The 11,858-nt window shown below is 46.6% G+C and overlaps 1 protein-coding gene across 1 annotated transcript in view; it reads left to right on the top strand.

Moving 5' to 3' along the window:
• The window catches only part of LOC146586633 (carnosine N-methyltransferase 2), a 12,546-nt gene extending 910 nt beyond the window's left edge, over positions 1–11,636 (top strand). The window contains exons 2-8 of the mRNA XM_085320940.1: positions 2,091–2,152; positions 3,249–3,387; positions 4,433–4,485; positions 7,516–7,623; positions 7,741–7,871; positions 9,686–9,779; positions 10,664–11,636. Coding sequence (XP_085177066.1) covers positions 2,107–2,152; positions 3,249–3,387; positions 4,433–4,485; positions 7,516–7,623; positions 7,741–7,871; positions 9,686–9,779; positions 10,664–11,019 — 927 coding nt within the window. The 5' untranslated portion in view covers positions 2,091–2,106 and the 3' untranslated portion in view covers positions 11,020–11,636. The remainder of the gene's footprint in view (positions 1–2,090; positions 2,153–3,248; positions 3,388–4,432; positions 4,486–7,515; positions 7,624–7,740; positions 7,872–9,685; positions 9,780–10,663) is intronic.
• The last annotated feature ends 222 nt before the right edge of the window (positions 11,637–11,858 follow it).

Below are 11,858 nucleotides of genomic sequence, written 5' to 3'. Positions count from 1 at the left end.
AGCGCGGCGCCGCCTCCGGCATGGAGCCGGCCCCCGGCAGGAAAAGGTGAGCGGACCTGGGCAGCGTTTCCCCTCCCGCGTCCTGGTCATGATGGGAACCATAGCTAGGGAAAGAGAAATTAACCTTATATTTCAGGACTTCGTTGAGCCTCCAAGCAGGCAGGACCAGGAGGCAACTTGCATCTTTACAATCCTGATTCTGTCGCTGTCAGAGAAAGCAAGGTGGGTCCAGGTGGCCCTTGGTCCACCTGTTGGAGGTCCTGCCTCGGGCTGAGGAGGAACAACACCAGCCCRAAGCCAACGGAAGCGTTAAAGTCAATTATCAGATCTGGGCTAGATTTTCAGCCAGATTTTAGAGAATATCCGTTTATTCCCAGTGATAAGGAAGCCTGTCCCACCTTCCTAGCAACCRGCGTTAATCTTAGAAATCCTGCCTGGGGAGAAATGCCGCAAGTCTCGCTGGAAGAGTTYGCTTGGCATCCTTCACGCTGGCAAGTGCTCACGCCGTACGGGCTGTCCAGGCCGCCTGGCAGTTCTCCTGGGATGGCTGGAAACATTTGACCGCTCAGAAATGGAGTCCGTATCCCTCGGACTCCCTGCCGACCGGGGCTGCTGCTCTCTGCAGGGAAAACCGTGCTAAATGRAAGATTTATTCTGAAAACCATCTTGCTCAGTTTGTCCAACTGAGGGCACAAAATAGTCCCTATTTTGTCAGTCAGAAGAGGAAGAGGTTGGAGAGCTGAGTGGAAATCTGAGGGTCTGGGTCTGCAGCCAAATTGGAGCTTATAGCGAGTGGCCGAGTTCAGGTTTGGTGCTGCTGAAATTCGGCTCTTTCCCGAGGGAGCTGAGATCTCTGACCTGCCTCTAGGGAGTCGGAGAAGCTCTTCTGCCATGATTTTGGCAAGGATTTCAGACAGGTGACTTGTTCGTGTAGGCTTCTGGCAGCGCCCTGGCTTCTCTGAGTACTTCTGGGACACCTTAGTCTTTTCTCGCTATCACTAACCTAAGTAACATGTTTTTTGAACCTGTGACCACTTCCYACTGCCTCTTTTCACAGTCATGATRYRTRTATCTCAAAGCCCTACAAGACTTGCATTTTTCTTTTCCACCTCTGGGTTTGTTTCTTGCTCATGCCAGAACTTTGTTCCCTAGTGGGGGAAAAGGGGGCTGTGGTCTGCTTTGGCACACTGCTTGGCACGAAGCAATTTCTAATGGCAAGGCTTTGGGAGCAAAACTTGCCTATAACTCAGGTTGTATAAGAATATCGCCCATAAATCTTGCTGYGTGTATAGCTATTGAATGCAGTTATGTGGAAGATGACTAGTCCCCTTGCAAGGTAGSCTCACCCCAACACTAGTACCTCTGCTTCACAGAGATGAGGCTCCTGCTCCAATTTCATTTTGTATCTTCCTTTTGCTAGTGGCGCCTCAGCCCTATTTTCTACATGAGGCACATCATTATCGAGTTAAAATGAAGATGTGGCTTCATTGCTGGAAGTCCTTACAAAAAGACTTCTTAAACTAAGAATGAAAACATTTAATTCATGAGCAAATGACTTTTTTTACCTCTTATCCTTTCAATCCTCTGGATTTTATAAATTAACCGACATAATATTTTCAGCCAGGGAAAACTGACATTAAAACAAAATAAAGTAAAATGGACCTTGGGACACTGGGCCAAGCAGATCTTTTAGCACTTCAGGTGCTGAAGCTCACTCTAGCCTTTTCCTGACCTTGCTGTTCTACTCCACTCATGATTAAAGGTTTCACAGAGCATGTAATATCATTTAGTCTAATGCCTTTCACTAGTATTGACCTGTTAAYGATTCCTCAGAGGGAGAAAAAGCTTCCACGATGCACCTCAGACAAATATTGGTGCAGGTGGCAAGTCCTCTGTTGCCATTTATGGCCAATCAGCTAACCAAGAAGTTTTGATTTTCTTTTATTATAGTAAAAAACCCACAAAAAGTATTGATTATCAAGTGAGGAAAGTTTGTGCTGGAGTATCTTCCTTTTATTCTGCACTCTCAGTGCAGCTTCAGAAAGCCTACAGCTTCTTCAAATAACTGAAATGCTGAACTTTCCTTACAGGAATAGGTTCCACAGCATGAACTTTGAAGCGGAGATTCTAACGGCTCCACATGAGAATTCAGGTATTTGGGATGGTAGGGAAAAAAAAAAAGATGAAATGGGATACTACATTGACTGCAATCCAGGTGATGTCAGGTTTATTTTAGGGTATACTTTCAAAGTGTTGAGGGTAGATTTTGAAATGTTTACAGTAGCCACAGAAGTGGAGACTGTTTCAGGCTCCTGTGAGGACCCTGAAGGTTGAATGAGCTGGCTGGAGGATCTCCGCTCACATTACCAGAAACACAGCTGCTTATGGCACGAGGTTTCGGACAGACCTTAGGCATCCGTGTTCAGGTTGCACAATCCTGCGTGAGACATGCTTTTTCCTTTTGAGKCCTAATGCGAAGCATTCTTATTAGCTGCAACATATTAAATGCAGACGTTAAATAAGCAACTCCTAATAAGACAAAAAGGAGGATGAAGGTGTTCTGCCAAGTCCTGTCCTTCATCCTCATTTYGTTTAGGAGTAAAAGCTGTTTTTTTTTCTTCTTCTGGACAGTTACCAGTTCAACATCAATCACCCATGTTCAGACTGGCACAAGCCTGCTCCTCACACCTCACAGTGTCCGTATGATGCTGGATCAGCTCTGCTCCGTCTCTGCTCCCCTAGGAGAGGAGCATCCCGGACCACACCAGGAGCTTTTGGCGCCCATTTTGACTCCATTGGCCATGAAATGGCTCATATAYTCTTTTGCAGAGGTGTGGGAGCCCATAGCTGAACCAGGGCTGAACCTGGAGGCAGGGAGACTCAGCACGGTGCTATGCCCTGAYGGAGCCTCCCTGCTCAGCAGAAACGTGTTGGTGCCCCATTGCCCTTTCTGCAAACYGAGTGCCCTCAGCATGGCCACTTCAGGAAACTCAGGGACATTTTCCACAGGGAGAATTGTTGAAAACACAGAATCAGCTATGTGTCTTGACAAATACTCCGACGTCAAAGTGCATCTAAGAGCATTTTTTTCCAGCTGTGAGTTGTGGAAAGGCTGTGGGGTGTTTGCAGGATGTGTAAGGCTCTGYGGACACATGTCCTCCTGGGGTTGGTTTCTTATATGCCATAAAGGCTTGGATTCTGCRTTGGCCTTGGAGCTGCTAACACACTATTCATATTTGTTTCTCAAGAGCTATATGTAGTCCCTTCCATGAGAAGTCTCACGGCCAAGGAGTATGTGGAGGCCTTCAAGTCATTTTTGGATCATTCTACGGAGCACCAGTGCATGGAGGCGTTCAATAAGCAAGAAATGCCCCACATCATGGCTGGGTAAGGAGCGCTGCCACAAAAGCCAGCTGTGATGCTGAGCAGGAAACTTGCCTGTTTGGATCAGCAAATGTGTGTAGGGATTTCTGGGGGATGAATAAACTTTTAATGCGTTTCAGTTTTAAGTCTCTTAAGGGGACTTAAGGGAACATCCCTTAAGGGAACGTTCTATTGAATGATTCCAGAATTACATTTCAATTAATACACTGGGCTGCTTCTCAGCTCTTATTACGAAAAGAATCAAGACCTCATTTTCATGTCCATCTCCTTTCATTAGCTGATTTTCCAAGGGTTAAATCTTTTTCAAAAGAAATATCTCCCTTGTGCTCTCTTCTTGCTTTTGGGACTTCATCACACATCAGTAACCCATCTCTAATTCTCTTCTAGTGACTAATTCCTGGATTCCTCAGTCCCTAAGGCCTCCTTATTTCTATTCTAAGTTGATTTGCATTGCTTAAGTATCAAATGATAAACCACGTTTGGGAAGTATAGATGTAACGCATTAAGCCTGAATGACTTCAGATAGTCTTAAAACACTCCAGATTCAAAGGCACAGGAAAGTCCTTTCAAGTCTGAGTAATTTTTCATGTTACTGTATTTTCCGCAGTGAAAAAAAATGTAGGCAGGAACCTCTGGCTTCCGATCCACATCGGGGCCAAGGCTCCTTGACTAGCTCCCACCCTCCAGCATTTGTCACCTTCTTCCCTCTGATTGAATCACTGCTGCAGTGTCCCCACAAGTAACGCGATGCCTGTGCACTACGGGAAATGCAATCATGCCCCAGCCGAGGCTTGCAGAAAGTTACCTGGCAGGGAAAGGGCAATGCTATATTCGATGCCTACTGTACTTCGAAATATGACTCCGCTAATGTCAGGTCTGGCAAGGCTACGCTGTGTTATAGCTCTGAAGAGACGCTCAGATTTCTAGCCCGATGTGTGTGACAAATCTCAGTTAAATCCCTAGGTAAATATGACATCCCGATAATAGAATTAAAGYGTACAATTTTATGAAATGTTAAGTAACATGCTGTGTCTACTTGTAATTTCAGTCTAGGCAATGGGAAATCCACTCTAAATGTCCTGGGAGTGGGCAGCGGCACAGGTAAGAGCGTGGCAGCACTGGGGCGGCTTTAGCTGCAGCAGAAAGAGCTGCCGAGGTCTTGAGCAGTGGTGAGAACTATTTGGGTGTTAACAACCGAAACTCCYGCTGGTGCAGAGACGTGCCAGGTGGGGTGCCGAGCCAGGACGAGGGCCATGCTGCCTTCCCTCCTGCATCTGCTTCTCCAGCATGGGTCAGCTCTGCCCAAGCGATGTCTGATGGTCTTAGCTTAGGCTCTGTCTCTTGATGGCTCTCAACTAACTCAATACASCTAAAAGCAGATTCCTGCTCCAGAGGAGGTCAGAGCTTCTTCAAAACTCGGCAGAAAARGTTAGGGACATCAGAGATATTTGTTGCACCCTAAGGCCCTGTCTCAGAATATCCCGCCCGATGGTCTCTCTTGTTTCATTGCCATCCCRGAGGCCAAGGCTGGGCTATGCTCTTGAGCTCCAAGCAAGCAAAACTCAGGGAGGTGACTGCGAGCTGGCCAGAACCACTCGCGCAGGGCCTGGGCAGCTTTTGCAAGCTGTGCTTCTTTTCTGCTGTTGTGTTGTTATTGTTTTTTCCAGTGATAAGTGGGGTTTAATTGCAAATGATATTTCCCCCTAGAGAGAAACAGTCTCTTGGAAGTAATGTTTTTAAAGCTACTTTAAATGCATTTGTTAAAAAAAAGGGGGGGAGGAACATCCAAAATTTCTCCTAGGACACTGGGAGGGAGAAAATAAAAAGCAGAGAAAAGAGGCAGCAGTTTGATTTGTCAGAGTAGGCTTTTGCTTTAAGAAGTATTTTCAGCTGAATTGTTAGTGTTAATACTTTCAAGTGAAATTAATATGTTTCTCACTTGTTTCCTTACTTTCCTGAGTAAAAGAAAAATAACATTGAATTGTTTTCACCAGTTGGGAATACATTGGAGCATATGAGAAAGGGAGGAGGAAAAAAAAACCTTTTAGTGCTCAATTACATACCATTTGCATTTAAGTAATATAAACCAGAAATTCTGTCTGATCCAGGAAGACTGAACTTTTTTTATGTTGTCCTCAATTTTTCTTGTTTTCCCTCCAGAATGGTTCTGGTGTGAAAGTGAGACAGCTAAGCTTTCCCTTCCCTGCGTAGGCAGCCAGCCCCTACTGCTCAAGACGGGAATAGCTGAACTGCGGCCGGGGACAGGAGTGAATTAGTCGGGTGTTGAGTGTAAGGTTATACCTGATCCCTGACCTTTTCACGCTTGGAGTCTGATCTCATAGAGCCTCCCAAAAAAATGAGTTTAGTGGACTAAAATATCAATGGGGACTAGTGACCTACTCCACGTCCAGCTCACCTTCTCTCATTCGCCCGATGTTTTCCCACGGTTGGCCCAAGTTTCTCGGCTGCAGATTCCTGTAGGCGTGGGGTCACTATTTGCAGCGGAGTCGTGTTTCCTGCGTGCCTTGGTGTATCGGGTAGCGCTGGTGGGTTGTGGCCGGCCGCTCGCCAGTGTCTCACAAGGGGTTTTAAGGAGTCGGCAGCAGCAGGCTGCTGCGCTGGAGGAGCAGATGGGATTTCCCCAGGCGCCCTGGCGCTCCGTCTGCCAGCACRCGGCGGGGTCGGGCCGGCACGGCAGCCTGCTGGGACCGCGGCCAGCCCAGGGAGGTCATGGGCAGGTTCTTTTCGCTGTATCTCCTAAGCCTTTTCTTTTTTTCGTACCACGCTGCCACTGTGCCAGCAGCCCCCAGGCACCTGGCCCCAACGTGATCCTCACCGGGGCACCAGCAAAAGCACACAGTAAAATCACAGGTTTCAGGAACTTCTAGGCTCTGCTGGAGACCTGGATGTAAAAATAAGGTATTTTCCATCTGGCCATCTTTCCCTGGACAGCTCCCAGGTCAGTCTGTGCACTAACCTTCAACTGAGGTTACTGCAACTGCTCTTCTTGCRCCTTTGGCCAGCTCGGGGCATGTTCCCCCTGTCCTATGGCAGCTGCCATTCCTGAAAGGTCCTGTGTGTTTTTCTCCAATTTCAAAGCCCCGTCCTTCCTTGGATTTTGCTGGAGTGCTGCCTTAGCTGACATTTTCCTCCTTGAATTCTATTTATTGCAACACGAGCCAATGAAGGCTACTTTTCTCATAGCTATTACGTCAGCTGAAAGGATACAAAAGCTTTAGTATCTCATATCAAGACCTCTCTAAGTGATATTTGCCAGGGCAGGACTATTTTTAGACCCCAATAAAAGCTACAGAGTAGGATTCTCTCAGAAGTCCAGTCAAGCTGGTCACCTCTGCTTTCTGTCTCTGTAGCCCCTAATGAACCGGATGGACTTTAAACCCTTGGTGTATCGGGACCTTTCTGGTAGGGGCAGGCTGCTGCCTTGTGTCGGCAGAGGCTCTGCGTTCACTAGGACGGAAATGCAGACTTGTACTTATCTTCTGTGGAGCTCAGTGCACAGCGGAGCTCCAGTAGGTAATTTGGAGGGCAGCTGTGTGGGACGCTCAAGTCACAAATACGTGAGTCACTCACTATTCCTAGCTTCCAGATGACAACTGGTTAGCAGATGCTGAGAGCTGAGACCGTGTGGACCGTGGCTCCAGTTGAGGAAAGACCCACTACCATTCAACAGTTCCCACACATCAAATCCCCCAAATCTGGTTACAAACACCTTGGAGAGCCTCCACCAGAATGAATAAAGTTTGTCTAGTTTAACTGGAATTAATTAGAAGACTAATGCTTTCTGTTTAAAACCAGATTAATCTTTGATTATTCTGACCTGTTTGTCCTACAACCCAAATGAGTTTTGGCATTATGAGTTTTCCATGCTGTTGCTTATCTCCTCTTTGTTCTTAGTCTTATCAGTAAATATATTCTCCAAGTTTTGTTAGCCTGAGCAGCAAGGTACGGTGATAAGACTACGAGTGTCTTAGCACACCTGCTGCTAGGAGATCYTCAGAGCAGAAGTAATACCCTTCTACCTTGAGATTTGTATGGTGGCATCTACCATGTGAGTCCTCCTAACACCATTTCTGTCCTTTTTAAAGTAATGGATTTACGTTTATTGAATAGGTGAGCAGGATTTGAAAATGATCCAGATCCTGCAGGCTGAACACCCAGGGGTCTTCATTAACGCAGAAATCATAGAGCCCAACCCACAGCACGTGGCAGCTTACAAAGGTGAGGTACCCTGGGGCACCTGTGTGTGCCTGGGATATAGCGAGGGCTGCCCATTTGAATGAAGAGGTTTTCCTGCTGGTTTTGTGAAATTCCTTTTTTCTTCTGCTTTTTGAACAGAKTTGGTTAATCAAGCTCCCGGTCTCCAGAATGTCTCTTTTATTTGGCACCAGCTCACTTCCTCCGAGTATGAACAGCAGATGAAAGAGAAAAGCACGCGTAAGAAGTTTGACTTCATCCACATGATTCAGGTAACGCAGGATTAGCTTTAACAGCAGTAATATTTTACTAATATTAATAATGTGGCAGTATTGGCTTTAAACATTCCCTTTGCCTCTGGTACGTGCCCCCAGCTGGGGAGCCCAGAGCTGCATGCAGCTCTCCAGCGRGCGGTCGTTGCTCTAGCAGTGGTGCGAGCACCAAACCCAGTGGCGCTGAGGCCGGCGGGACACGAGGGTGGATGCCCGGGCTGTTTCCGCAGCATGGTGGCACGGCCGACCTTCCGGCGGCCGGCCGGGAGCACGGATTGCCTGGTGACACCAGGCAGTCCAAGGCGACACAGAAGCCAACAACTACCCTTTGCCACTGAAAAAAAAAAAAAAAAGATTTTTGGGAAGTTTAACTTGACCAGTTTGGATGGCACTAAAGGGAAAGGTTAGTGAAATTTATATCCCTTTGGCGATCAGAAATTATGCTGCTAAGTCCCTGATGAAGCTAACATTGTATGTGTCTGTTATATTTTTTAAAGGCTGTTACTCACTTCCTTAAGTGGCAATTATTTTATCTTACTTTCATTTCGTAAGAGCTGACCTTCAAAACTGGAAAATATTTAAGGAGTTTGGCAACTGAGTCAAGGACAAACTTACAAGTCCCAAGGGCAGTCCCAAAGCCCTGCTTTGTGCCTGTGTGACTTCTTCAACGTCTGGAAGTGACCTGGCCTGTCCGTGACTCAGAYACAGCCTAAAACTGCCCCTGATAACAAGGACTAGTCACAGAAATGAGGCAGAAACCGAAGGACTCCCCTCTTACATGAACCCTTGCAGTGACTTGTGCACTGCAGCTGCATGTGCAGGGGGGAAACCTAAGCAATGGACTATTTAGATAAACTACAACTTAACTCTCTGGGAGCTCTCCAGAAATGGGTGTTGTGCATCCCTAACTTTCCGTACTTCTGCCCTCACTTCTGCTTGCACACCTGGATCTTTGCTGGAGCACTGCTTTTGTCCCTGGAGCACTGCTTTTGTCCCTGTGGTATGAAGGAGCAGGGCAAAATTATCTTCAGTAAGAGCATATCATCAGGTCATCACCACATGCTCACCAAAGAGTGTAAAAATAGAAGCAGGCAGATGCCAGTGGATGCTCCTGTCTCCATGCTCAGTGGAAACGGCTTCATCAAAGAGCTGGTGGCAATGGTCCAGGTGATAAGCTCTTTGCCTGCTAGGGCCAGTGCTCAGCTCTGAACCTGCTCATCTAAACACCGTTTCTCATGCTGTAGTTGCTCTTCATGGAGAGATGGCTTAGCAGGACTGTTGGGCTTGCCTTCTCGAACAAGGGCTTCCCATATGTCCTGTAGGCATTTGGATGCTATCAATGTAAGAACAAATTGCAAATTACTGCTGGTTTCTGAAGAGATGCCAGGTGAATATGGACTTACAATTAATTAGTAACTCATTTCAACAATTCTCTTTGATAAATCGGGGCAGTCACAAGCCATCAGGCCTTCTCCACGCACCGTTGATTGGATTAGCAGGGAAGTCAGCAAAAATAGTGAAGATCTTGGCTTAAAATCACTGCTGGGTTGAAAGGATGTACATAACTTGTAACTGCAAAATATGTTGGGCTCAAAGCGTAGTGTTCAACAGCTCAACATCCAGCATGGGGCTGGCAATTAGCAGAGTAGCTCAGAGGCTGACACTCAGATGCATGTTGTTGAGTCTCCTCCATCAGCAGCCCGAAGTGTAATGCTGCACCCACCTGCAGTGGGTAGATAAGGAATTTAAGCCTTTGAAGGCCTATTGCTCTGTAGAGGTAGAATAATGGCTATATGTAACTCTGTCACTTCTAGATGCTCTACCGTGTGGAAGATATTCCTAATACCATCAAGTTTTTCCACAGCTGCCTAGACCATCATGGCAAACTCCTTATCATAATTTTGTCAGGTAAAAGTGACTTTTGATTTTTTGCTTCATAGTTTTTTTTTTTTTTTTTTTTTTTTTTAAGCTTTGAAGGACAAGAACCACAAATTTTTGTCTTGGGATTTAGGTAGCACTTATTCTGTATAAAAAAAAAAGCTAACACTGTATTTTGTATGGAACATGCAATCTTGTGCTTAATGTCTTGGACACCAGTGTCTGATGGGACTATTATGCGTAACCTATGTGTTCTTGCTTCCCTGAATACGATGTGGATGGATGTATTGCCACTGACCTCACAGTGGCCTCCTGCCGTGAAATTAATGACTAGAGAGAAGTGTGATTATTAATGAATGAGGCTTAATCCTGCTTTTTTTGAAGACAACAAAGATGTTGTCACTGACTTCAGTGACAGCAGGAGTCAGTAACTCTTGGGCACGCATAGCAAGCAGCAGGGCCCCAGGGCAACTGAGCGGTTGTCACTTGAATTGCTGTTGCATTGCAGCGTCCATTGGGGCATGCTCATGAGGTCCTAGCGGCTGCCGGCTTGCCTCTGCACATGCTCCTGCTAGATGCCAAAAAAGCAAGTTAGGAGGTGTTCATGGTGATGTGTCCAAAGACAAGCCGAGTGCCGTGAGAGCCCATGTTGGGACRTCTCTCCTTGCAGGCAGCCACATTTAAATAGCTAGGAGAAGTGTGGGAGGAGTGCTGAGGGAGACCCCAAGTTTACTTCTGTCCAGACAGTGATGTTTATAAGTGGATCCAAGTAAGAGGAAATCTCTTCTCGTACTCCTGGTAAGGTCTGCATCAGTGGTGTGGGAGCATTTCARACTAATGCAGTGTTTGCATTAGTTGGTGTTCAACTGCCTTGGCTTTGCAAAACTAACCTTTCCTCGTGCCATGTCTGACAGAGAGTAGTGGATGGGCCACCTTATGGAAGAAGTACAGACACTGCTTGCCTTTAACTGATAGCGGCCACTACATTACCTCCAATGACATCGAAGACATTTTGAAGAGAATCGGGGTTGAATACCATGTTTTTGAGTTCCCATCTGGCTGGGACATCACAGAATGCTTTATCGAGGGGGATCTGGTTGGAGGCCACATGATGGATTTCCTAACAGGGACGAAAAACTTCCTGGGCACTGCACCTGTGGACCTGAAGAAGCGTCTCCAAGAGGCTCTCTGCCAGCCTGAATGCAGCAGCAGGAAGGATGGGAGGATCATCTTCAACAACAACCTGAGTATGATTGTAGTTGAATCCTAAGGTCTGGGCCAGAAGTCCCCAGAATACCACCCCTGCAGAAGACAAACAGGGGTGGGTATAGAGGCAGTGCTCTGCCTCAGCAGGGGGTARTGTAGAAAGGAAGCAACTGGTAAAATTTGAGAGGAGGTAGATGAGAAAGAGAGGGTTAGCTTGGAGCCTCCTACTCACAGCCAGGACTGGTGCAACTGGGCTCAATACTGTGGATGAGCTCTTTGTCCCACCGAGGTCAATGGGGCCAAGATTTCACCCCAGATATTTAGTCCAGCCTTAGGAGATCTAGAAGGTCTGGGCTGGCCTTGCATATTTTCTGGTGGAAACCCACGACACAAGTTCACATCACTGGACTGTGCATGGGCAGTCATTACATACCGGCTGGGGAAGTCCTGGTCTACCACATGGCTGTCCAGGGAGTAGCGTAGCTTCTCAGAAGAAATGCTTAACTAAAAGCCTACAGGGAGATCCTTTTAACGGTGTGTGTACTGTCAGCAGTTTTGACACTGGGATTTCCAGTTCTTTTTCTGTATATGGCATGTTTATTTTTCCAAAGATGTGTTTATATGGCTAGAAGCTGCACAGACCTACAGTCACTTTGCAGCTGGTCCTGAGTTGGGGGTGGCGGGGAGAGGGAGGAGGCAAAAAGGCCTGGGAGGGGACTGCAGAGCCCACTTCTGTCTGCAGAATTGCTAGACTCCAGGGTGACGCTTACTCCGTGCCCTTTCAGGCAGGTATTAATTTTGTTACTTTCTTACTACTATTTTTCTCTGTATAAAATAAAAGAGATTTTAAACCAAGAAATTCCCTTTTTGTTCAGTAATTGGGGGCTTAAAGAAAGGGAAGGA

This window comes from Rhea americana, unplaced genomic scaffold (assembly GCF_003343005.1).
Source record: "Rhea americana isolate MKP2758 unplaced genomic scaffold, rheAme1 scaffold_67, whole genome shotgun sequence".
Taxonomy (NCBI): domain Eukaryota; kingdom Metazoa; phylum Chordata; class Aves; order Rheiformes; family Rheidae; genus Rhea; species Rhea americana.
Note: the sequence above shows the minus strand (reverse complement) of the source record. Positions and strands in the feature narration are given on the sequence as shown.